Source organism: Pseudorca crassidens, chromosome 7 (genome assembly GCF_039906515.1).
Source record: "Pseudorca crassidens isolate mPseCra1 chromosome 7, mPseCra1.hap1, whole genome shotgun sequence".
Lineage (NCBI taxonomy): Eukaryota > Metazoa > Chordata > Mammalia > Artiodactyla > Delphinidae > Pseudorca > Pseudorca crassidens.
Window position 1 is genome coordinate 107,404,283 of NC_090302.1, and position 25,807 is coordinate 107,430,089.

At 51.7% G+C, this 25,807-nt stretch overlaps 1 protein-coding gene across 1 annotated transcript; it reads left to right on the plus strand.

Annotated features, from left to right (window-relative positions):
* Window positions 1-201: 201 nt before the first annotated feature.
* C7H8orf74 (chromosome 7 C8orf74 homolog) lies at window positions 202-25,807 on the plus strand. The gene is made up of 4 exons (XM_067745502.1): window positions 202-270; window positions 1,745-1,937; window positions 22,797-23,200; window positions 25,574-25,807. Exons 1-4 carry the CDS (start codon window positions 223-225, stop codon window positions 25,805-25,807), a joined length of 879 nt encoding a protein of 292 aa, XP_067601603.1. The 5' UTR covers window positions 202-222.

Genomic DNA, 25,807 nt, shown 5'->3' on the forward strand with positions numbered 1-25,807 from the left:
CTCACTGCCTGAAGGAGAACAGTTTATGAGGGGGAGGCTGGAGATAGGAAAGGGTTCCAGGTGGCCGAGCAGGTGTGGGGAGCTGGGACCCAGAGCCAGCTAGAGAGCAGGGCCAGAGGAAGGAGCCTGGGAGAGCCACCTCCAAGCGGGTCTTCATGACCTCACAAAGCCTGAAGCTCTGCCAGTCCTGGCTAGGTCTCCTAGCAACTGGATGTAGCGGCCATGGCCCTCCTGACACCCCAGGGAGTGAAAAAAGTCTTCCAACTTCAGGTGAAGAGAACACGTGACTTTTCAAAGGGAGTGTGTTCAGATGGATCTAAGAGTGAGGTGTGTCCTCCAAGGGACCCCTGGACAGGATCTCCTGTCCCAGCACGCCAGCTCTGAGGCCCGCCCGCCACGGGTGTGTGGCCGGGGGATGCCAGGCCAAAGTCTTCCCAGCCCTTGGAGCTTGGGGCTATTTTCCGGGCCTGATGCAGCAGAGCCCACGCGGAGGGACAGAGGAGGTGGGCATGGAGGCACTGTGCGCCCCCCACACTCCAAGGAGGGCCCGTCACAGGGGTGCCACCTTCACCAGGAGCTCCAGGGCCCTGTGAGCCCTCTGGGATTGTACGCCAACGTGCGGAGGGAGTGTGTGTGTGTGATTGTGTGTGTGGTAGAGGGTGGGGTCTGTGTCTCTAGGGCAAAGAAGGGGGCAGATTTTGATGGTTTCTCAGAACCATTTCTGAGGCTGGAAGGCATGAGCAAGGTGGGCACCTGCGGAGTGCAGAGAATCCAGCCTGCAGGGCCCGGGCCTCTGAGCTGTCCACAGAGGGGTGTCCGGGCTCTGCTGCAGACCTCAGGCAAGAAGACCCCAGGCCAGCTCTGTGCACGGGTCAGCCTCTGACCGGCAGCCTCAAACTGTTGGGGAAGCCCCCGGCCCGGGACCTGTGATTTCACCACCTTCCCTGGATCTTCCAGCCAGCTGTCCCATCAGGTGCCAACCTAGAGATCTAAAAGGGCTGCAGGGGTGGAGAGAGGAGTGACCAGGGGCTGAGACAAGGCTCTGGGCCTTACTCGGGCACCGTCTTCCATCCGTTCCCCTCCCCGCACCCCAGGGGAGCTCCAATGTTTGGTGGTTGCCCGCTTCATGCCACACCTTTTCTTACCCCCTCCTTGAAAGGCACTGGATTCTCCTACATGTGTCGGTGTGATCTCTAAGAACCTTCTGGAAGCGCCAGGCGAACTCTCAAGTAAAATGAATCCTAACCTATAGAGGGGAATAAGAGGTACCCTGACCAGTCTCTATCGCCTAGCTTCACCAAGCAAGACACATTTCTCTGCTAAAGCATTGCATCTCCCAACCTCTTCTTGGCCAGTCATTTACACTTTAGTATGAATTTCATGATCAGATCGCCATCTCTGGAGCAGTTAGTTGGGAGTCGTCTCAGAGGAATGTCAAATTTTGTTTGAGGGAAGGGGAAGCAAAGATCCTAATAATTCAGGACTTGAGGCCTGCTGGAGGTGTAGAAACCTGGAACTGCAGCAGCTAGCATGAGAACACCCAGAGGAAGGAGCAGTGCTAGAAAGGTGAGGGAAACCTGTCCAGAAATGAAAGATGAATTCTGCCCAAGCTTACCCCCATTCTGGGTCACATTTCAGGATGCTGGGGAGCATATGCTGGGCCCCCAGTAGTGTTTTGCCCAGTGACGATGGCATCCTGATTCCTCAGTCTCATCCACCACCCCTCACATATCATGCCCTGCAGAAATCAGAAGGTCGGGAGCACCTACGGAGACTGTTGAACTGGGAAGAGTTTGACGAGCTCAGAGACTCCCGCAGAAGCATCCTGCTGGACACCCTCTACGAAAGTATCATCTTCGCTGCGGACAAAGGCTTCCCCTGGGTAGAGGTGGCCCAGGTGGTCAAGTTCACAGAAGAGCTGCTCAAAGAAACCAAAGGTACGGGGCATCCAGGGCAGGAGTCAGAGAGGCTTGGGGAGGACACACAACCCCAGGAGCTCTCCAAGGAGCCTGGAGCCCCTTCCTTTTTTTCCCTGGCATTTAGCCTCCTCGTATGCTCACAAAGAGGGTCCCCGTCCAGATTTTCTGGAAAGTGGAGCAAACAGAATGTCCTTGCTGAGTCTTATCCCTGATCTCCCTGGTGGAAACTCTTGCACCACGCCAAGCTGTTCACAAAGCAACCAGGGGTGTTTGCTTTTCAGTCAGTCATTTACACTTTAGTATGAACTTCATCATTAGACCCATACCTCTGGGGCAGCTGGTAGAGAGCAGGCTCAGCGGGAAGTTAATTTTTGTTTTAGAAAAGAGAGAAGGAGGGACCATAATTTAGAATTTTTGTTTTGTTTCTGCTTAACATAAATGTGTCGCTATTCTGCTTAAAGCCCTTCATTGACTTTTCACGGTACTCCTGAGAGACTGCAAATTGCTCCCAGCATCAGTTTTTGCTCTGCTGAGTGTCTTGAGGGAATCCTCTACAGGCTGCTGGCAGGGATGGGGGAACAACAGTCAGGTTATGGAGGGAGCGTCTCTCCCACCCCTACCCTGCGCTGGGCTTCAGGAGAAGAGGGTAAGCATCTCTCCCCGTGATCCGTGGCACAAGGGGTTGTGGCCACATCTGTCCACCCCTTAGGCTCTGAGTTGCCGATTCATCCATTTAGCAAATCCATGGCCACCATCGTAGTAATACTCGGCCAAGAATCATCAGTAGGTGCACCAGTGGGTGAACGCTTGATGGGAAATGGGATATTTACATACTTCCCAAGAACCTCACTGATTGCAAAGGGGAAAAGAACGCTTTTACAGTGAGGTAGCCTGGCAGACACCCCCTTAATCAAATGATCCATCCATAAGAGGACACAGAATACGCTGCCGTTTGACGGGATGCAAAAGAATTAGCCAGCCTCCTTCTGTGATGGTTCTAGCAAAGACTCAGAACATGATGTCATAAAAAAAAAACACTCCCAATTAGGGGCACTGCACAAAGTCCCTCTCCTGTAAGCTTCAAAGCATTAAGGTCTTGAGAAGCAAGGAAAGATAGAGGAACTGTTCCAAATTGAAAGACACTGAGGTGACGTGTCCACTAAACACGATAGGTGGTCCCAATTTGGGTCCTTTTGCTGTAAAGAATGTTATTGGGACAGCTGGAGAAACTTGGGTCAGGTCTTGGGATTGGACAGTAGTGACGTGTCGACGGTGCTCTCCGGATTCTGGTGGCTGTGGTTATGAATGTCCTTGTGTGAGGAAATGAACACAAAAGGATCCTGGAGGGTGGGGCATTAGGTGGGTCACTTATTCTTTAAGTAGTTTGGGAAATTCTTCTTTGTACTATTTTTTTCTAGCTTCACTGAGATATAATTGACATACAATACTGTATAAGTTTAAAGTATGCAACATGATTTGATATATGAATATATTGCGAAATAATTACCACAATAAGTTTAACGAGCATCACCTCACCTCGTTACAATTTTGTTTCTTGTGATGAGAACTTTTCAGGCCTACTCTCTTGGCAACTTTCAAATATACAATACGGAATTGTTCATTATAATCACCATGCTGTACATCATATCCCCAGGACGTAATTATCTTATAACTGAAAGTTTGTCCCTTTGGCCACCTTTGCCCATTTTGCCCACATCCCAACCCATGCTTCTGGCAACCACCTATCTCTCCTCTACTTCCATGAGTTCAGTTTTCTTTAGATTCCACATATAAGTTAGATCATACAATAGTTGTCTTTCTCTGACTTTTCTCCCATACCATAATGCCCTCAAAGTTCATCATGTTGTCACAAATGGTAGGATTTCCTTCCTTTATGGCTGAATAATATTCGTGTGTGTGTGTGTGTGTGTGTGTGTGTGTGTACATACATATACATATATATACACACACACACATATATAGTATATATTCACATTTTCTTTATCCATTCGTCTGTCAATGGATCCATGGGTTGTTTCCATACCTTGGCTATTGTGAATAACGCTGCAATGAACGTGGGGTCAGATATCTCTTCAAGAGTGATTTCATTTCCTTTGAATATATACCCAGGAGTGGGTTTGCTGTATCATGTGGTAGTTCTATTTTTAGTTATTTAAGGAACCTCCATACTGTTCTCCATAGTGGCTGTATCAATGTACATTCCCACCAACAGTGCACAAGGCTGCCCTTTTTTTCCACATCCTCTCCGGGGCTTGTTATCTCTTGTTTTTTTGAGGATAACCATTCTAATAGGTATGAAGTGAGATCTCACGGTGGTTTTGATTTGCATTCCCTTACGATTAGTGACGTCGAGCATCTTTTCATGTGCCTGCTGGCCATCTGTATGTCTTCTATGAGAAAAGGCGTATTCAGATACTTTCCCCATTTTTATTATTTTATTTTTAATATTTTATTATTCGGGTGTTTGCTGCTGAGTTGTATGAGTTCTTGACATATATTGGATACTGACCCCTTATGGAACATATGGTTCGCAAATATTTCTTCACATTCTGTAGGATGGCTTTTAATTTTGTTGATCATTTCTTTTGCTGTGCAGAAGTTTTAATTTGATGCAGTCCCACCTGTTGATTTTTGCTTTTGTTGCCTTTACTTCTGGTGTCATACCCCCCAAAAAAGCATTGTTAAGATCAACGTCAAGGAGATTTCACTGTTTTCTTCTAGGAGTTTTATGGTTTCAGGCTGTACTGTTTTTTTAATAGACTTTATTTTTTAGAGCAGTTTTAAGTGCACAGCAAAATAGAGCAGAAGGTATAGAGATCACCCACAGAAACCCTGTCTCCACACACTCACAGACTCCCCCGTTGTCAATATCCCCCTCCACAGAGTGGGTACATCTGTTACAGTCCATGAACCTACACTGATACATGATTATCACTCGAAGTCCATAGTCTACATTAAGGTTCCTGCTTGCTGTTATGCATTCTAAGGGTTTTGACAAATGTATCATGGTGTGTATCCACCATTAAAATATGAAGAACGGGGCTTCCCTGGTGGCGCAGTGGTTGAGAGTCCGCCTGCCAATGCAGGGGACACGGGTTCGTGCCCCGGTCCGGGAAGATCCCACATGCCACGGAGCGGCTGGGCCCGTGAGCCATGGCCGCTGAGCCTGCGCGTCCGGAGCCTGTGCTCTGCAGTGGGAGAGGCCACAACAGTGAGAGGCTCGCAAAAAAAAAAAAAATATATATATATATATATATATATATATATACAGAATGGTTTCACTACCCTAGAAATTCTCTGTGCTCCACCTCTTCATCCTTCCCTCCCCCTCAATGAGCAGAAGGTAGATCTTTCTACTGTCTCTGTAGTATTGCCTTTCCAGGATGTCATAGAGTTGGAATCATACAGTCTGTAGCCTTTTCAGACAGATTTCTTTCACAAGTAATATGCATTTTAGTTTCCTACATGTCTTTACAAGGCTTGAGAGCTGCTTTCTTTTAAGGGCTGAATAATATTCCAATGTCTAGATATAAGGGCTGAATAATATTCCATTGTCTAAATATATCACAGTTTATGTATCCATTCATCTACTGAAGGATACCTTGGTTACTTCCAACTTTTGTCACTTATGAATAAAGCTGCAAGAAATATCTGTAAGTTTTTGCGTGGACATAAGTTCTCAACTCCTTAGGTAGATACCAAGGAGGGTAGCTGCTGGATCATATGGTAAGAGCATGTTTAGTTTTGTAAGAAAGCACCAAACTGCCTTCCAAAGTGGCTGCATCATTTTGCATCCCCACCAGCCATGGATGAGAGTTCCCGTTGCCCCACATCCTTGCCAACATTTGGTGTTGTCAGGGTTCTAGATTGTGGCCATTCCAATAGGCATGTTGTGGTCTGTCATTGTTTTAATTTACATTTCCCTGGTGACATATGATGTGAAGCATCTTTTCATAAGCTTATTTGCCATCTGTATATCTTCTTCTGTGACACGTCTGTTAAGATTTTTACCCTTTTTTTCAGTCAGGTTTTTTTCCTTATTGTCGAATTTTAAGTGTTCTGTGTATACTTTGCCTAAGAGTCCTTGGTTAGATGTGTCTTCTGCAAGTATTTTCTCCCAGTCTGTGGCTTGTCTTCTCATTCTCTTGACACTGTCTTTTGCAGAACGGAACTTCTTGATTTTCATGAAGTCCAGATTATCAATTCTTCTTTCACGTATCATGCTTTGGGTGTTGTATATGAAAAGTCATTGCCAAACCCAAGGTCATCTAGATTTCCTCCTGTTGTCTTCTAGAAGTTTAAGAGTTTTGTGTCTTACATTTAGATCTGTGACCCGTTTTGAGTTAATGATTATGAAGGGTGTACGGTCTGTGTCGATTCTTTTGTTGTTGTTTGTTTACGTGTGGATGTCCACTTGCTCCAGCACCATTTGTTGAAGATTGTCTTTACGCCACTGTACTGCTTTCACTCCTTTGTCAAAGATCAGTCACCTGTATTTGCATGGGTCTATTTCTGGGCTCTATTCTGCTCCGTTGGTCTATTTGTCTATCGTTTTGCCAATATCACACTGCCTTATGTACTTCTGGGGAAACTTTTCTTTATTTTGAACAATTGTTTTAGCATGAAAGTTTTGTAATCTGTAATTTGAGGTCCTCCACTGGCCTTCTGACCAAGATCGTAAACAGCTGCGAAGCAAACAGGACTCACAATGCCTTGTCCCAGATGAACCCAGAGCTCGCCCACCTGTCCTATGAGCAGCACCCGAACGTCCAGTCTCACCACTTTTCACCACGTCTTCATCCACCACCACCTCTTAACCAGTCCACGGCTTTCACATCTTGTATGTCTGCACCCATTCACCAAACTGCACCGTGATTTTTTTCAGACACACATAAAATCCCATCACTCCTCTGCTTCAAGCCACTCAGTGTTCCTACCACACATATTATGTGCACTTGCATCAGCCTTTTTCTTTATTTTTTGAGCTGCCCGGGTGCCCTTCCATGTCTCTCCTCCAGGCCAGCATTCCAACTCAGAGGTCCCAGCCTGTAGGCTTAAGCAAGACATGGCAATGCTCATGGGCTGGTTTCAGAGAAATTTCCCAGAAATCCCTGGGAAATTCATCCACCCGAGACACCCCCTGCCCCCTCAGGGCCTTCTTGGCATCCCTCTGGGTCCCGCTCCCCACTGCTCACAGCAACGCCTGGCTACCAGAGTTCAGCCCTGTTGTTTGAGCTCCTCAGTGGCTCGTGGCCAGAACAAACACTGACTGCAGGAGAAGAATGTCAGCCCCAAGCAGGTGGGAACTCGGACTCTTTCAAGTTTCCATTAGAGCCTTCCACAGGCTGAGCCCTTGAAAAACAGTTGATGATGATGCAAACCCAGCTTCAAACTGAGGAGATTAGATTGCACTGGGCTTTCAGTATTTCTGCCTATCACATACCTTACCAGTACAGTCTATCTGTGTCTGGTAGACCTAAACCTTAGAGTTGCTAGGAGACTCGGTGATTAGAAAATGTAATTCCCTTTACTGCAGAGACACCCCTCAACCAGCCAGCGAGGTTTTCCCAGCCTTTGCTGGCACTCCAAGCGATGGGGAGCTCCCTCCTTCTGAGGCAATTCATTCCTTTCTACAACCACTCTCATCATTAGGAATTCCTCCTTTAGTTACACCCGTCTTCCGCACCTTCTACTCACACGTCCAAAGTCTGTCCTCTAGAAGCAGTGGGCTGGCCCTGCAGATACTGAATGGGCTTCATACAGTCTGACCATTATATCTTCACATGTCGACTGGACATCTCCAAGTGCCTTTTACCATTTTTTTTTAAAGAGAAAAAAAGTTTATTCACAGAGAAACACACTCCATAGACAGAGTGTGGGCCATGTTGGAAGGTGAGAAAAGGCCCAAAGCACATCAGCTTTTGACTGAAGACACTGGGCAACCTCCCTTGCTCAGAATCTTCCACTGGACTATTTCCTGTCTTTATCATTCTTAACACTGCATCATTTCCATAGATCCCTTCACCCCACCTCCCCACCCCGTCCCCCCTCTCTTTCTGCCCTTCCCTGGGCATCCTTGTGTTTGTCAATATCATTCTTTTTTTTTTTTTTTTTTTTTTTATTTATTTTTGGCTGCGTTGGGTCTTCGTTGCTCCGTGCGGACTTTCTCTAGTTGCGGCGAGCGGGGGCTACTCTTCGTTGCGGTGCACGGGCTTCTCATTGCAGTGGCTTCTCTTGTTGCGGAGCATGGGCTCTAGGCACATGGGCTTCAGTAGATGCGGCACGTGGGCTCAGTAGTTGTGGCTCACGGGCTCTAGAGCACAGGCTCAGTAGTTGTGGCACACGAGCTTAGTTGCTCCACGGCATGGGGGATCTTCCCGGGCCAGGGATCGAACCCGTGTCCCCTACATTGGCAGGTGGATTCTCAACCACTGCGCCACCGGGGAAGCCTGTCAATATCATTCTTAAAATATGGCACCTAGATCCAACACAACACCACCTGCGATTTGATCAATGAAGTGACCAGGGATTTTATCATCAGCCTTGTCCTGGCCATTCATATAGCCTATGGGTATATTTTCTTTATCAGCATCAACGTCACAAGCATATTGGACAGGCACTGCACCATCCCTAGCCATTTTCCCAATCCTGTCCTTGCACATGGCAATGTTGAATGCACATGCAAGGCTTTACAATCATCCCCACTGATTCCGTCTTGTCAGTGTTGGCCCATTGTTGGCTTGTGAGATCTAGTTCCCCAACCAGGGATCGAACCCGGGACCTTGGCAGTGAGAACGCAGAAGCTTAACCAGCAGACCACCAGGGAATTCCCCTTCTGGCATCTTTTAACTCCTGATCCTGGGACATCCAGCTTACAAGATTTTCCTCTTACTTTTAAATCAGCTCCAAATGTGTGAAACATGGCTGGTACACACATCAAGTAGGAGGAAGCCTTTGGGTGGGCTCCCAGTGCCTGAAATTGGATTCGGCAAAGATAGCGTCCATCTGGAGGCTCCAAACCTGGAGAGAAGACTCAAATCCTAGGTCAGTCCCTTGCGGGACATGAGGTCCTGGGCAGCCACACCACCTCTGAGCCTCTAATTACACATTGAGAGAAGGAGAAAAACAAGAGCGCCTCCTTCATAGGACTGAGTTCATGACGATGAAGCCCACAGCACAGCGCCTGGTGCCTCGTCAGCGCTCAGTGAGGACTGGCCCTTAGTTTCAGGAGGGACCACAAAGACCCGGAGATGCGACGGGGGTGATGTGATTCCAAGACGGCCTGATCGATCAGGTGTGGCTGTACTTTGTGCAGATCCCGCTTCACATCAGTCTCCAAACGTCCAGGAGTCACCTCAGCCCCTTCTCAAGAGCAGCAGAGATGGTCCCAGGCCCTTTCTCCTCAGATGCGTCGCAGGGAGCAGGGCAGGACAACGGGCAGGGAGCAGGGCGCCTGGAGGTAAAGCAAACTGCAGACTCGTCCCCGAAGTGGGGCTGCAAGAAAAGACGCAGATAAGACGGTCCCGGCTCCACCCCCGGCTAACGGACCCGCTGTGAGTGCCGACTCCAGCTGACTCTGGGCTTGGAGGGTGCAGAGTGTGGGTGCAGCAGGGGAGAGCCACCCGAGAACCCGGCCTCCTGAGCTAGGCCCACGCACCTCAGGCCCCGTCACGTTGTCATCAGGATGACGCCTGCTGCTGTAGAAAGCGGCCACGCTGGCCCGACATCACCCCGCAGAACCACGCCCACACTGCCTCCCAGAAACCCACAACTGGAACACTCACAAGAGCGTGAACAAGCGTATCAGTCCTCAGAGGCAGGGGTGGAATTTCAGCGGGCACCTCCTCTCTCCCCCAGACGCTCCTCCTTACTGTGCAGCAGCTCCAGGCCCAGGCTGGGCCAGGCTAAAGGCCGCATAGCCGAGCAATCAGGCACCAAACTCTGCAGTCAGTAGACCTGGATTCAAGTCTGCCTCCAACACATTACTGTGCAACCTAGAGAGCAGTACTTTACCTCTCTGTGCCTTCCGTTCCTTACCTCTAAAATAGGGCCATGATAGTTCCAACTCATAGGGCGGTTGGAAAAACTAAAGAGGCAGGGCCTGCAGAGTATAATAGAGTGGGAGGCATGTAGGAAATGCTAGGAAAAGGTTAGCTCCCCGTGGAGGTGAGGCAGGCCGCACAACAGAGGCTGGCGGTCTGGGACCAGAGGTTGCTGCACGCTGCCCCGCCCCCCCCCCCCACCCGGGGTCTTGCTGTCTGGGCCATTTCTTGTCTCTCCCTCCCCCTGTAGGCAGGACTGCAGATGGGTTCAAGTCATCAGCCCGCCTAATGGAGGTCCAGACTGGCCCCTAATGCAGCTGCCCCGCCCTCGGGCGCACTGGTGAGGAGGGCCCAGTACCCACCAGCATGAGGAGATGGTGTCTCTTCATTCCCCCTGTTAGGGGACCCTGGCCATCAGGGGCAGGAAAGTCAGATCCCAAATGAGCTCTAGTCCTTCACATCTCGTGTCCCCTTCCCCCAGGCACATCCCACCCATCACAGGTCGTGGGCCGTGGGATGCACACAGCCGGGCGGGGGGGGGGGGGGCGGTCACACTGACCGGCCAGCTCACCTTCCAGCTTCTGTTTCGGCTAAAGTCCACAGTGGGCTGTCCCTCTTCTTGGAAGCTAGCTTCTCCAGGGATGAATTTTTTTTTTTTTTTAGTGGGGGTTAACCTAGGGCTAGTGATGGTTGAGTTCTGTTTGCATACTAGGTAACAAAGTTGGCAGACAGCCCTTAAGGAGGGTCATGTTTGCACAACAATGATTCAGAGCTCTGCCAGGACAGCCGCCAGCTCGGCTTATCTCCCGGCCCAATCGAGTCTCAGAACCGGGAGGGAAAGCGTGGCCCATTATTCAAAAGCATAAGCTGATTCCGTGCTGGCAAATGGCTCACCAGGACGTCCTGGTCTCAGTCCTTTAGTCGGCACCTCCTCTGCCAGCCTCCGGGAAGCCCCGGGCAGATCCCATCCTGCTGCGTCCTTGGGGCCCAGGGTGAAGTCACCAGTCTGGACACAGAGGGACAGAAGGCTGCCAGCCCCATCCCGGTGGGAGGAAATCACAGGAAGCAGCAGCTCTTGCATACCCTGCCTCGGGTCCCGGAGAGGAAAGGAGAGAGATGCTGGGCCATTTGGGGACCTCGGGGAGCTGCAGAGGTTCAGGGTGCCTGGGGAAGCCCCACGATTCTTATCTCCGACGGGCACATTGCAGCAGGGGAAGCGGGTGGAGAGCAGCCTCCCCCTGCCCCAGGCTTCACTCAAGGCTGCAGGCACCCGAGCCAGCGCAGATGCTCGCCCGGGGCCTGTGACCACCTGCCCACCGTCACTTCAGCCACTTTGCAGCTTCTGCTTTGTGTCGTCATCGACATCTGGCAGCCACTGGCTTCTCTCTGGTGTTCGCCCTGGACGTCTGGGCTAGGAAGAACCCCTTTCCTGCTGGCCTGGCCCCCAAATCCTGAGTCTGGGAGGAAGTGGGCCTCAATGACCGGCTGGTGGAGGCACGAGGCGGCCAGGCGAGTGTCCGGTGAAGTGCGTCACGGCACTGGCATCTGCAGTCCTACCCACGGCCACTCCTGATTCTCCCGGAAATGTCATCCAGGCAGCTGTAGGATGGAAGGCAGCCACTCCAGCCGACCCCGACAGCCCAGGGCTGAAGGGAGGCAATGACTCCCCCAAGCTCCCTGCACAACCTCTCCCTGCCAGCGCACTCACGGCCATGCCCGGGGCCACGCCACCAGCCCCCAAGCATCTGCCCACGTTGGCGAGCCTCCAGCCACTCAGGAGCGGCCCCGCAGAGAGCAGGGGCCCTTCTGTCTTCCTGAAAGGCTGCCTGTCCAGCAGCTTTCTCCTGGGCAGCCCTAACCCCACGCCTCTCAGACCAAACCTGGAGGAGAGGACTTTGGAGGCAACTTTGCTGATGGAGAGTGGAAGTTTCCACAGAAGCCGCTGACTGAGATCTTAGAGCACCTCTTGGGGCAAAGGTTCAGCTCTCATTCCAGAGATCCCTCCCTGAGCGTACTCATTTGCTCGGGCTGCCGTAATCAAGTTCTGCAGACTGAGCGCTTTCACCTATAGCAATGTGTTTTCTCATCGTTCTGGAGGTTGGAAGTCCAAGATCAAGGCGTGAGCAAGGCTGCTTTCTTCCAAGGCCTCTCTCCTCGGCCTGTGGCCTCATTCTGTATCTCACATGGCCCTTCTGTGTATCTTGTCCTAATCTCTTCTTATAAACGCATCAGTCTATTGGATTAGGGCCACCCACATGACCTCATTTAACCTTAATGCCCTCTGTAAAGACGCTATCTCCAAGTTCAGTCACATGCTGAGGGGCTGGGGCTTAGGATTTCAACATATGCATTGGGCGGAGGCGAGGGGGCGTGGGGGGCACTGTGTTAACACAGCCCCTGACACCGAGTGGGGTCACAGCCCACCAGGAGAGGATGAGCCCGTCAGTCGGCCAGAAATCAAATCCATGCCGTGGAACCTTCCCCAACGTTCCCCGAGGGGCTATCCCTGCTGCGTAGGGGGGCACAGAGATCCTGGCATTTCCGCATGTAGCCTCTGTAAGCCTCACTGTGACCTTGCATCATGGGCATTATTTTAAAGATGAAGGAACTGAGGCCCAGAGAGTTTAACCAGCTTGCCCCAGGTCAAAGTGGAGTCAGGATTTGAACCCAGGTCTGTCTGACAGCAGAGCACACCCCCTACCCCGCCCTCCCGCCTCCACCCCTGGCCATGGGACCTTCCATCTTGACCTGAGGGATCTGTACACAGGGCACGTAAGAAGCTGAGGAGCCCACAGCCCTGCGGTGAGTGGAATGAGGCTGCTGGCCTGCCGGGGGAGCTGAGCACCTGGAAAGCCAGGTGGCACACCTGGGGACTGGGTTCCTGACTTGGTCACCTGGAGCTACTCCCAGCACGAGCCTGGGATCCTGGCCCCAGCAGGACGGCTCCGATGCGGCGGGTGGCGTAGGCCCAGCCCAGAGTGGGAGCTGTGCCCGTCGGCTAATGTGTTCTTGCATGGATGTGCCCGAGTGTGGGTAGGTGGTACTGGTGCCCTGGGGACCAGAGCTCTGGCCCTTTGGAATGACTCCCTGTTCTCCCTCTAACTTCCCACGTTCTTCCTCGGTCGGCTGGACATGTTGGCCGGTCTCTGAGCTCCCCAGCAGCAGAGGGGACAAGGGACGGGTAAGAAGTTGCCAAATTTTAGTCTCAGTACAGTGCCCTGTCCCTGAGACGGTGGGATTAGGTGGTCATTTTCATCTCGGGGATGATGACGATGAGGAGGAGGATGAAATGCAAAGTCAGAGGCCCCTCACCAAACTTGAGGTGGCTGCAGAGGGCACACACGATGCCCTAGATGTGGCTACAGGGGACTGTCAGCTCAGTGGAAATCACCATGGCTTCTTAGAGTCAAGAGGACCCGAGAGGTCACCTGATCCAAGGCCCCTCCCACCACACACACACACACACACACATTATTCAGGATTTCTCTCCCCAGCTAAATGCCTCCTCACTTCTCCGCTGATAAAGCTCTTGCTTCTAGAAATTTCTTCCTGCTTCTGAACTGATATCTGTCTCTTTGAGCCTTCCACCTGTTGGCTCCCGTTCTGACCTCTGAACCCTCCCAAATCAGCTTAATCCTGCTCCACTCACTCAGCCATTGTCCAGCAAGCATCGCCCGAGCACCGCGCTAGGACGTGGAGAAGAGCGGACATCCACTCAGCAGTCCTGACGTACAAGCCCTCCACGTGGATCATCTCATTTAATGTTCACACCAAGCTCTGTTGGGTGGGTACTACTATCCCCATTTCGTGATGATGCAACTGAGGTTCAGAGAGGTTAGGTAACTTGCAAATCATCACACAGTAAAAAACAAAACCAGCATTAACCCTGAGATCATCTGGCCCCAGAGTTTTGGCAGTCCTTCTTGCCAAAGTTCTTTAGTATTAGCCAACTTCTTGAGGAATGGGGGTGAGGGGTGCATTTGCTAAGCAGACAAGGCAGGGGACCACTACGGACAAAGAGAAGAACTTGGGCAAAAGCCCATGACAGTCTTTAAAATACCCGACCCTGTGTTTGCCCTTTGAGTCCCAGGAAAGTGAACAGGGAGAAAATCTCTAAAAGGACAACAAAGTCTTTCTAAATCTTAATGTGTAGGTAGATTTTTCCTTTAATGTGACTATTGGTTTATGTTTAAAACAAACACAAAAAACCTAGTGAACGGGAAAACAGCAGGGTACTTGCTCAAAAAATTAAACATACACTTATCCTATGATCCAGCAATTCCACTTCTGGGTATATACCCAAAAAAAGTGAAAGTGGGGACTGGAACAGATACTTGTACACCCTTGTTCACGGCAGCATTACTCACAATAGCCAAACAGTAGAAGAAACCCATCAACAGATGAACGGATAACCAAAATATGGTCTGTACATACAATGGAATATTATTCAACTTTCAAAAGGAAGGAAATTTTGACACATGCTACAACATGGATGAACCTTGAGGACGTTCTGCTAAAGGAAAGAAACCAGTCACAAAAAGATAAATACTGCACGATTCCATTTCTATGAGGTACCTAGAGTGATCAGATTTGTACAGACGAAGTAGAATTAGAGTTGCCAGGGGCTGGGAGGAGAAGGTAAATGGGGACTTAGTGTTTAACGGGGAGAGAGTGTCAGTTTTGCAAGATGAAAAAAGTCCTGGAGATGGATGGTGATGATGGCTACACAACAGTGCAAATGGACTTAATGCCACTGAACTGTGCGCTTAAAAATGGTTAAAATGGTAAATTTTATGTCGTGTATATTTTACCACAATAAAAATAAAATTAAAATGCCCTAGTGGAAGTACTGTACTTCTGTATATGTCATATCTTCTGTTCACTCCTCAAAAATACTTCAGGAGCTGAGGTGTGCTCGCCTTGGAGCTGGGGAATCTGGGTTGGAGTCCTGATTTCGCATAGGTCCACTAAACGTCAGTTTCCTCATCTGTTAAATGACAGCAATCACCTCTATTATGAGTTGATTATGACCAATTAAATAAATTGATGGATAATTAAATGCTTTAAAACTCTGAAGTAGCATGCCAGGGTAGGCTGGTTGTATTATTATTTACTGAGAGCGGAACACTGGGCAACAGCTACACGTCCAGAGTTTTTTTGGAAAGATCCTCTGGAATTGGGAAATCTGGTCCATTCGAGCAGGTTCCTGCCACTGAGGAGCTCACAGTAGCAGGGAGAGAGAGAAGAGAATGCTCCAGAGTTGTTGGGGAGAGCTATGAACTATTGGGTTATTCAGTAAATGGTCTCGCCAGGAGAGTTGCCCCTTCCTCTACCCTCTGAACCCCCTAACTGGGGACAGCCAACTCCCAGCCATCCTTTGACCTCAGCAGCCGGTGTGGCCAGGAGAAAAAGCACGTCAGCATCCATGACCCACCCCCAGCAAGGTAGAGAGAGCTTCCAGGTGAGGACCCAGGAGGGAGAGGATTGAATGCTCCTCTAGGAATGCATTGCCCGAGGAGCATGCGGGATCCTCTGGAAAGCCAGATTTATCCCAGAATAGCTCACAGTCCCCGGGGAGCTGGAGGCCACGCCTAGAATCTTCACGATGATGATGCTGACAACCACGTGATGTACTGAGTGCCCCCGTGTACCTGGCGCTTCGGAAAGTTCCATCGCATATGCCCACATCTAACCCCACGAGGTAGACTTTTTTGTTGTTTTTGGTTTTGTTTTTGTTTTCGGTACGCGGGCCTCTCACTGCTGTGGCCTCTCCCGTTGCGGAGCACAGGCTCCGGACGCGCAGGCTCAGCGGCCATGGCTCACGGGCCCAGCCGCTCCGCGGCATGTGGGATCCTCTCTGACCGGGGCACGAACCCGCGTCCCCTGCATCGGCAGGCGGACTCTCAACCGCTGCGCCACCAGGGAAGCCCGAGGTAGACGTTTTTATTGCCTCCATTTTACAGATGAGAACACTGATGTCCAGAGAGGCAAAATAACTCGCACAAGTGGTTAAGAAGCAGAAGCAGGCTGTGAGGCCACAGCTGTCTGAATCCCCAGTCTGTGCTTCTTAAAACCACACCAGGCTCTAAGGAACGGCCCCAGCGTCAAGGCCATCTTCAGGCCAGGGGTGCCCTGGGCTCACTGGGGGCCTCCTCGTGACTGTGAATGGTGCCTGAAAACAGAGCACGTGGCTGGCAAGGTGCAGTACGACCAGATCCTTGGTACGGTGGTCAGAGTGCTGACTGGTCAGCGGCCCTCAACATCCAGGCGAGACCCTCCACCAGCAAAAAGATTACAACTCGCTGAAGGTTCAGATGATGGTTAGCATTTTTTAGAAATAAAATATTTGTTCATTAAGGTATGCACATTGTTTTTTAGACATAGGGCTATTGCACACGTAAGAGGCTACACTATAGTGTAAATGTAACTTGCATACGCACTGGGAAACTCGCTTTATTGCAATATTCGCTCCATTGCAGCGGTCTGCCACTGAACCCGAAATATCTCCAAGGTCTGCCTGTATTTGCCTCAACTAAATCTAAGAAACATCGCATAGGCTCAACCCTTTTTGGCCGTTTGCTGAGCCTATTAGCATATTTTGCTGAGCTCATTAGCATATTCAGGACATCTGTTTAATTTCCCTGGATCCAGCGTGTGTTCAAGGCCATGCATTTTTATGTAACACCTGTTGCAAAACAACCTTTGGAAAACCGGCCCTTCCGGTGTCCATCTCCAGGGTCTACAAAGCAAGCCCAAGCCTCTTAGGTCTGGTTGCTGAGGGGCCTTGCCCGGTCAGGCTGAGGCTGGAATTCTGGCTCTGCCACTCAGCAGCTGTGCGCCCTGAAGCCAATCCCTTGACCTCTTGGAGCCTCAGTTTCTCTCACAGGTAAAGTGGGGATGGTGGCTACATCTGCTCACCTTGCTGAGAGGCGCTGGGCGGAGCCTGAGATGACCCAGGGCGTGCGGGCCACAGAGCAAGCCCCCTGAACAAGAGTCCTCTCCCCGCCAAGGAAAACACATCCCTTCTGAGCTGGCAACGGCGCCGCGGGGCGGATGAGTTTGGCAGAACCTTTTCAAGAGCAGAAAGGGGGTGGGGAGCAGCATTCCGGACGCCGGATGGGGGTGAAGTGGAGGGTGAAGTGGCGGACTTTCCTTTCCCACCATCCCAGGCTGCCCTGATAGGTGCTCGGGTATTGGGAAGGGTAAGCCGGGCCAGGCTGCAGCCTGACTGGGTTCCTCCCCTCACAACCAAGGCAGGGGCAAACAAACTGGTTTGTCATGGGGCACCAGTGGCAGCTGGATCCTCCCCTTCACCCACCCGAAGGAACAGCCCCTCTTCTCCTTTCCCAAGCCCCCAGGATGCACCCCTGTGCTCGCCCTCGCCCAGACCCAGACCCAGCCCGTGAGGGATGGGCGGGAGGGAGCCCAGAGCGCCCCATCCAGGCCCAGTGCCTTTTTGCCCTGATTCTGGAGCAACTGGGCTATTCCACCCACGCTCTGGCCCCGCGCTCCCCTCCGCCCCTCCCCTGTACTCGGTGCAGGTACTGGCCTCCAGGCCCTTGCGGACCCGTCTTCAGGAAGTTCCTAGCAGCCAATGCAAATGAAGGCCACTCCCTGTAATTGAAGAGCAACTTGCAAGGACAGATCTGTCGTCCCGAAGCCAGAGGCTTCTCCCTGAGACTTAATCCTTGGCTCTCTGAGTCATCAGGGGCTTCTCAACCCATGACAAATGGAGGGTGGTCTGGGGGCCAAGTGTCAGCTTGGGACACTGAGCCAGCTTGGGACAATTTTTGCTGAAAACCAGAACTGGTCCAAAGAATGTCTTGGGGCTGAAAGTTAGAAGTCAGCCCAGGGGTCCTTCCCTGTTGACCCGGGACAAGGCCACACCTGTGTTCTATGGCTGAGGCCACGGCCAAGCCCGTAGGAGGGCATCTGCCAGGATGACAGGCAGCTGGGATACCTGCGGGTGTCAGCGCGACGGGGCTCGCGCACTTGATTCAAACCTGGGCTCCATGCGTGGCTGCCAGGGCCGAGTGCAGAAGACCAGGGCTGGCCTAGCCGAACGAGGCAGCCGGGGCTGCCCATATCTGGAGGGTGCAGGTGACCCCAGCCCCACGTGCTGCCTGGCCAGGTGGGAGGAGGAGTAGGGTGCCTTCCTGCAAATCCAGTTCCTCAGAGCCCAGAGAAGTTTCCATGATTCACCTCACCAAGTTCACACAAAGATGCCTCCATACAGGCCTCAAGTCCAGCTTTGATTATCAGAGACCGATGACCCCACACTGCTGCCTGCCCTCTGGGACACCTTCACTGGCTGTCCCCGCCGTCCTCCACGTACTATCCTACGGAAATACCTGCCTGACATCCCGCTTCTCAGCTTAATGCCTCTGAGTGGTCCGCAGCTCTGAGCCGAGATTCTTCACTTTTCCTTTAGGAATTTGATGATTCTCTCTAACGTGCACTCTCCCCAGAAAAAATGTGCATGCAAAATTCGAGGTGCAATTCCGGGGTCCCGGTCAGTCCTGGAGCCCTTCCTCGGATGTCCTTGCGTTTCATGAATTCCGGTTCAAGAGCCCAGCTTCTGTGACGAAGTCCAGCACTCTCATGTGACCTACACAGCTTGTTACCCTCTGCAGACTGAAGACCTCAGGCCGTCTGTCCCCCAGCCCAGTCCCCCAGGCTTCAGCCTTGCCTCCCAGAAACTCTGAACCAGGTGTGGATCCCTGCACCTGCCCCTCTGCTTCTACGAGTTCCACTTTTTTAGATTCCGTATACAAGGAGAATCACACAGTATTTATCTTTCTGTGTCTTGCTTATTTCAATCAGCATAATCTCCTTCAGGTCCATCCATGTTGTTGCCAATGACAGGATTTCCTTCTTTTTTAAGGCTGAGTAGTATTCCATTGTGTGTGTGTGTGTGTGTGTGTGTGTGTGTGTGTGTGTGTGTGTGTCACAACTTCTTTAACCATCATTCGTCTACAGACATGGCAGACACTTAGGCTGTTTCCATATCTCGGCTCTTGTAAATAATGCCATGAACATGGGGGTGCAGATATCTCTTCAAGACCCTGATTTCATTTCTTTGGGTATATACTTAGAAGTGGGATTGCTGGATCCTTCTGAGAAGCCATTTTAGATGTTTTTCCCTAACTGCCCACTGCTATCGAATTTTAATATCCTAGGTATTCTGTACGTCTGATTATATACTATATGTATATCTGCTTTATACACATAAAGTTTACCTTTTGTATTCGATGCAAGGTTAAAGATGACTAAATAACGTTTGAAAGTTAGATTAAAAACTGAAAAGCTGTCAACGTTGAACTTAACTATACTTTCTGAGTAAATTTTAATGTGACTTATTTATGTGCGTAAATTATGTAGACAAAGAAGAATTTATACAAATATATAATGATGAGAGCAATGCAAGCAAATCTTAAAATGTCATTCAAAACTGTTATTTTTCTGGCAAAACAATGGACAAAATTAATTTCTTAAAAACTATTTTCAGTAAATTTAACTTTCAACTTTTGCTTAATACAGGAAGGTAACCAGCTGATAAGGCTGTGGTGTGGGGTGGAGTGGTCTGGGAGGTCCCTGTGAGAAACAGCGGGACCCACCGGATGCTCTCTAGCCTGCCAACCTTCCAACCCCCAGTCTTTCATTTCCTCAAATGGGCCACGCTTTATCCAACCACAGGGCCTTTGCACAGGCTGTTTCCCCTCCCTGCTTTCATTCTTTTCCACCTCTCTTTGCCCAGTAACTCCTCTGACACTCCTCATCTCAGCTCCTTCACCACTTCCTCAGGGAACTGCTCCCCGATTTCCCTGAGAAAGTCACTTCTTTCTACTGTGCACCTGCCCAGCCCTATGTAGCCCTGAGCAGGGTTATACTATCTGTGTGTTTCCCCCCAGCCTTTCACCACCTTCCTGGACCATAAATGGGTTCTTGACACATGGAAAGAAGGCCCCTAACGAATATTTGTTGAAGGGATAAATGAACAGCTCCTTCACCACACTTCACATGTCAGAATGTGTTCATTTACTCACTGGATACCTATCGGCCCCTACTGAGCACAGAGCTCTGAGTTGGGGGCTGAGAACAAAGAGGGGATGTCCTCTGTTCAACAGTCTCCTCTTCCACAGACTGGAAGGTCTCTGAGGACAGGGGTCACAACAGAGGTAAATGTCCCACGCTTATCATATACTCTTGGTGTCCCCCGCCCCCACTCCCCAAGGGTCCCCAGGAAGAGCCTGGGAGTCAGGCAGGCCTCTATCCCCCTCCACATCTGGCCATCAGTCCCGCCACTCAAATCTGCCCCTTCTGCCCACGCCTGCTGACCTGGCACTCCAGTCCGGACTGGGCCGCAGTCTGCCCACAGGCCACCATGTAACCAGAGTCTCCCTGGGCAAGCCCTGCACTGCCTGGAGTACAAAGCCCTGGCTTCTGAACACAGCACTCAAGGCCCTCCCGTGTGCTTTCCACCCCCCTCTCCACTCAACGCTTGCCGTTTTCTGCCTCTACCTTCAGGTGCCAACAACAACACACTCGGTCTTGTTCCCCACCCGTGCCACGTGGCTGCTTGCCCCTCTGATCTCGCTTACGCTGTACCCAGGCCATGCCTCCCCCACCACCTTTGCCGGCTCAGTCCTGCTCAGCTTCTGAGATGTCACTCATGCATCGTCTTCTCCAGGGGAACCCCATCCTTAGCTGAGCATCCCTCATCACCCAATTCTCTTCCTCTTTAAACGTGTATTAGCATTTGCTCGTGTATCTCTCCTGTGAGAACTTTGAGGGCGAGAGTTGCATCTGATAAGACACATGATAATATTGCGAGAACCTAGCATAGTGCCTGGTAATTAATAGGCCCCCAGTAAGAGTTTGACAAATTAATTGTTGATGGATGGAGAGATGATGAATGGACGATGAGTGACTGGATGGTTGGATGGATGGAGAGATGGATGAATGGAGAGATGGATGGGTAGATGGATAATGGATGGGTGGGTGGATAGATGAATGGGTGGATGATGGATGGATGGATGATTGGGTGGAGAAACGGATGAATGGATGATGAGTGACTGGATGGGTGGATGGAGAGATGGATGGATGAATGAAAAGACCAATGGAGAGATGAAAATATAGAATGAAAGAAGTGGCCAGGAGAGACTTTCCTCACAGCACAGAAACAAATGCCTCTTTTCCTACAGCATTCATTGATTACTACCCTGTAGTGGGTTCTGTGCGAGGCACTTGGACATGTCATCCCATTTGGTCCCCCTAACAGTCCTATGAAGTAAACGTGACAATCCCCCATTTTACACGCGAGGGAATGGAGGTGCAAGAGTCACAGCTGGGAAGGGACGGAGCTGCGTCAGCCATCCAGGCCCAGGGCCCTCCCTCCACCCCCCCCCCCCCCGAGACAGAGCGCTGTCTCAGGCCTCGGAGTCTGCTGATTTGCCTTGAAAGGAAGGGAAAGCACAGCTCGCTAACCTTTAATTCTGCACAGTGGCGGGGCCTCCCTCCCTCCATCCCCCAGGGGACTGAAGCCTAAATCCCAGTGACACTCCCCAGCACTCGCTAACGAGGCTCAAGGTGGAGCAGTGCTCCTTGTACTAATACTTCTCCAAGACCCTGATACCTCTACCTTCTCAGGACTCAGGGGGGAGTTAAGGTAAATAGGTCCACGCAGAGCCGAGAGTGGGGGGCCAAAGTGAACACAGAATCAGCGGCAGGTGAGGAGGGTTTGAGAAACAAACGGTGCGGGCCAGGCTGAGATAGCCCCTCCTGAAGGCGCATGGGGCACCCTGGCTGGGGCGGGGAGACTCCACCAGGGCCCCGTGGGGGGCACCCCCAGGGGGAGCGAGGACGGGTATCTACGGGCAGGCTGGCCTCCACCCCAGCAGGAAAGCCAGGCTCCCCGCCTGCAACGCCTGGTCTCTGTCTTCAGTAGACGGAGTTGTGGAATCCCCCAAAGCCTGTGCCCAAGCTCCTGATCTGAAGAGCTGACCCTGAGTCAGGGGGTGGGTGAGACTTGGCAGAGTTCACAGTGCGCCTCGGGGACGGCATCTGTGTGAGGACTCAGGTCTCCTCGCACTGGGGCCAGGGTCATTCTCTGTCCCTTGTTCTGCCCTCTCCCTGCCCGGGGTCCGTTCACAGGACACGTACCTCGTTTAGCCGTGACCCTTTAATGAACCATCCCTGTCTTAAGACGCAATCATACGCTGGAGAGAGTCCTGCCCCAGCCCCAACCACACCCCTACCCCAGGCTTCTGACAGGCTTGTGAACAAGAGGCGTGAAAGGGAGGACATGGGAGAAGGCGGTTTACCCTCCAAGGGGCGTCGCCCGGTGCTACCCTCAGAGATGATTGATCTCTGCGCGGTCTAAACTACACTTGCCGAACTCTGTGACCCAAGTCGCCAATATAATGTCTCTCCAATCATCTCATGCTCCACTCGATTCAGAATCCTTTTTTATACCCTCATCTCCTTCCCAAAGGGTTTGAAGTGGAAACAACATAAAGCACAGCTGAAATAAGTCTTTAAAACAAGAGTTACGTGTCAAAATAGAGATAAGGCGTGAGATAACCATATCAGAACAAATGGGATAAAGGTAAGCTACTGCGTAAAATTGCCTCGAGCATCCCAGAGGCCAAGGTAAAAGGGGAAACATAATGCACTCCACGGCTTTCAAGACCTAATAGATGGTGACATAGAATAGCTGGTAGGACGTGGACTCTGGGGTCCAAGTCTATCAATCAGCCATCAATGCAGCTTCAGCCCCATTCACACTCGATGCACGGCCCCTCTGTGCCCACAGGCTGCTCCACCACTGAGGCTGTGACGATCCTGGGGAAGAAGCTCAGAGATTACCGGGGGCAGTTGAACACCACCCACCTGCTGGCCCAGTGCGACTACTTCCACAACACGTTCATCCGCCACTACAAACTCTACCAGTACGTCCTGGGCCAGGACCAGGACGTCAAGCTGACCGTCACTCACCTGGAGGTGTATGTACCGCCTCAGCCCCTCCCGCTGGCTGCGGGCAAGGACCAGGCCGTCTGGAAGCACGAACAGCGGGTGGTGGAGCTCAGCGCGGCCGAGGTGCAGAAGAGGGCCTACATGCTGCAGCTGAAGGAGGCCCTGCAACTAGAGCAGCAGCACCTGTTGCAGGAGCTGCTCCCGGAGCTGCCCAGGTGGCAGCACCATGTCCTGAAGAGAGAGGTGAGGTGGGGTCCTTGGGGCGGGAGGAGGCTCGCCTGCCCCCCACCAACGTCCTTTCCCACAAAGAGGACGTCCGGGCTGGACCCTGAGGCCCGCAAGAGGTCCACACACCAGGAGGGGGCAGAAGGGGACAGGCTTTGCGTGCACGTTTCATGAAACATCCCTGAGATGTATAATTCGTGGCCCCATTTTAGTGATGAGACAACTGAGGCTCGGAGACTTTAGTCGCCTGGCCCAAGGTCCCCAAGCTAGCCTGTGGTAGAGTTTACATTTGGACTGAGGTCTGGCGGGCCCCAAAGTCCAAGTCCTTTCCACTGCAGATTCTGCCCAAAGAGCCCCCAGGCTGCGAACCACCATAGATTTCCTCAGTGCCCTTCGTCTGCTGCAGAGCCAGCGTCCGTGGAGGATGCCCGGGCGGGGCGGGGAGTGGGGAAAAGAAGGAAGGGCCGTAGGGGACAGACAGCTCAGGGCAGTGATGTGATGGGGTGGGGGAGGGGCGGAGCCAGCGGCCCAGGGGCGTGTGTGGAGCTAGGAAACTGGCTGCCCTCTTGGCAGGTCTTAAGGACTCCTGGGGCTCCAGGAGCCAGAGTCCCTGATGCCCAGCTCTTCAATAAATGGCTACTAGCTTGGTCCCAGGGCAGCCAACTCCTTGAGGGCCTGGCCGAGTCTAAATTCATTTTTTAACTATATGTAGGCACTGATAGCATCACTGTGGCTTGTTTTTGAACACAGGGACAAGTATGTGCGTGTGTGTATGTATGTGTGCGTGTGTCAGGGAGGTTTGAGCTGGGTGGGAATGGGGAGTCTCAGCGACTCTGTGTTCCAAAAGCGTCCTGGTTCTGAACTGTCAGCCAAGGAGTGGGTGGCTTTGGGACGCATTCCTTTAAATATGCATAAAACATTGGGGAAATCTCTAAACAACAATGAATACAATGGAACGAATGATACCCTTCTAAGTTTAAGTCTTCCCGGTAAATAGCGCATCGGCTGCCCTTCATGCATTGAGCGGGGACCCAACAGAACACAAGCAGCGGCTTGTCTCCACCTCCTTCAAGGGACCTTCCAAGATACGTGGGCAAGGCCACGGGTGGAAGGGGCCGCCTCCCCTCCTGCTGCCCCCAGCTCCCCTGCAGGCCTCCATTACCAGGCCTGCTGGTCCCTGCCAGGTGGAGCTTGTAGGCTAGAGTCCCCTCCACTCTTGAGTGGCCCTGAGCTGGGGACACTCAACACCGCAGGATAAACATAGTGCGTCTTCTCGGAGCCCAATCCTCCCCGACGCCCTAGGGGAAGAACGCTATTTTTCTAGGGCAAATGTGAGATTTTGCATGGGATTCTAAGTTAAAATATGAGATCTCAAAACAATGACTTATAGGTAACCAGATACTCAAGGTATGTCCCCTGACACTCCCAGGACAAGCATGACCTCTCCGCTACTGATGGGTTGCTTGGGCAGGGAACTTGGAGAAACACAGTTACACGGTCCCTGTCGCCAGGATTTTATGATGCCATGATCCTGATTGCGATGACAGACAGGGTCTCCTGTTTAAGCTGGCGCGTGGTGGCTGAGTTTTCATTCTTCCCCAGTCTGGCTAGTTGGGGGACACACCCACTCTCTGAGCGATTTCCCCTGACCCCTCCGATGAAGCCTGCAACTGGAGCTTTGAGATGTGAGAATGAGATGAGGGCAGAAGAGGAAGGAAGGGGGCTGGCATCTAAATGGAGCTTAACCAGGGACTTCCCTGGTGGTCCAGTAGTTACGACTCTGAGCTTCCACCACAGAGGGTGCCGTTTGGATCCCCAGTCGGGAACCTAAGATCCCACATACCATGCTGCGGGGCCCAGAGAAAATAAAATCTGGAACTTAATCAGAAAGTAGGGGATATGGGGCTGGCCTCCGAGCCCAGAGCAGTGTGAACAATAAATGACACACTCAAATGGGGTGATTGCCACAGTACGCCTGAAGGAAGGAGAGAGGAAGCAAAAAGAGAGCTGTAGGAGAGGGCCACAGGGAGGGAAGTGCAGCTGCAGGTAGAGGACCATGGCCATGTCCAACCCCAGCTGGCCGGCAGGAAGGTGAGAGACTTCCTCGTCTCCCCACCCTCAGATCTCCTGCCAGGGTCTCCCATTGGCTGAACTCAGCCAGCAGCCACAGGTCAAGGGAGCTGGGTGATGCAGACCTTAAAAGTCAGCCTCCCAGGGCACAGAGTGAGGTGGAGACAGATGGAGAGTAGGTCTGGGGGGGAATGGAAGATGCCAGCACACTGAGAAAGGAGGCGGCTGTGTTGAGAAGTTGCAACTGCGGTGGGACTGTGTCTGCAGACGGCCTGAGCTTTCCCCAGGCCCTGCTCACCAGCCACATTCCGTTTCTTTCAGGAGCTAGAAAATCTCATCAACGAGGCCATTCACATCCAGATTGAATGCCTGAAGGAGCTGCTGCAGTGTGAGATACAGACAACCTTTGATATTTTGGACCTGAAACTGCAGAAGAAGACTCTAAACCTCAACGCTCCCACCCCTTCCCCGCTCCCCGTCACGGGCCAGTCAGGCCAAGATAAAGCTCTTAATTTGTACAAAGCAAACAAAGGGAGGAAAGCAAAGAAGATGTAG

Coding starts and splice junctions, on each gene's coding strand:
- C7H8orf74 (XM_067745502.1), top strand. CDS start 223: ATGGCCCTCCTGACACCCCAGGGAGTGAAAAAAGTCTTCCAACTTCAG. Junction 271..1,744: donor AAAAAGTCTTCCAACTTCAG/GTGAAGAGAACA, acceptor CATGCCCTGCAG/AAATCAGAAGGTCGGGAGCA. Junction 23,201..25,573: donor ACCATGTCCTGAAGAGAGAG/GTGAGGTGGGGT, acceptor CGTTTCTTTCAG/GAGCTAGAAAATCTCATCAA.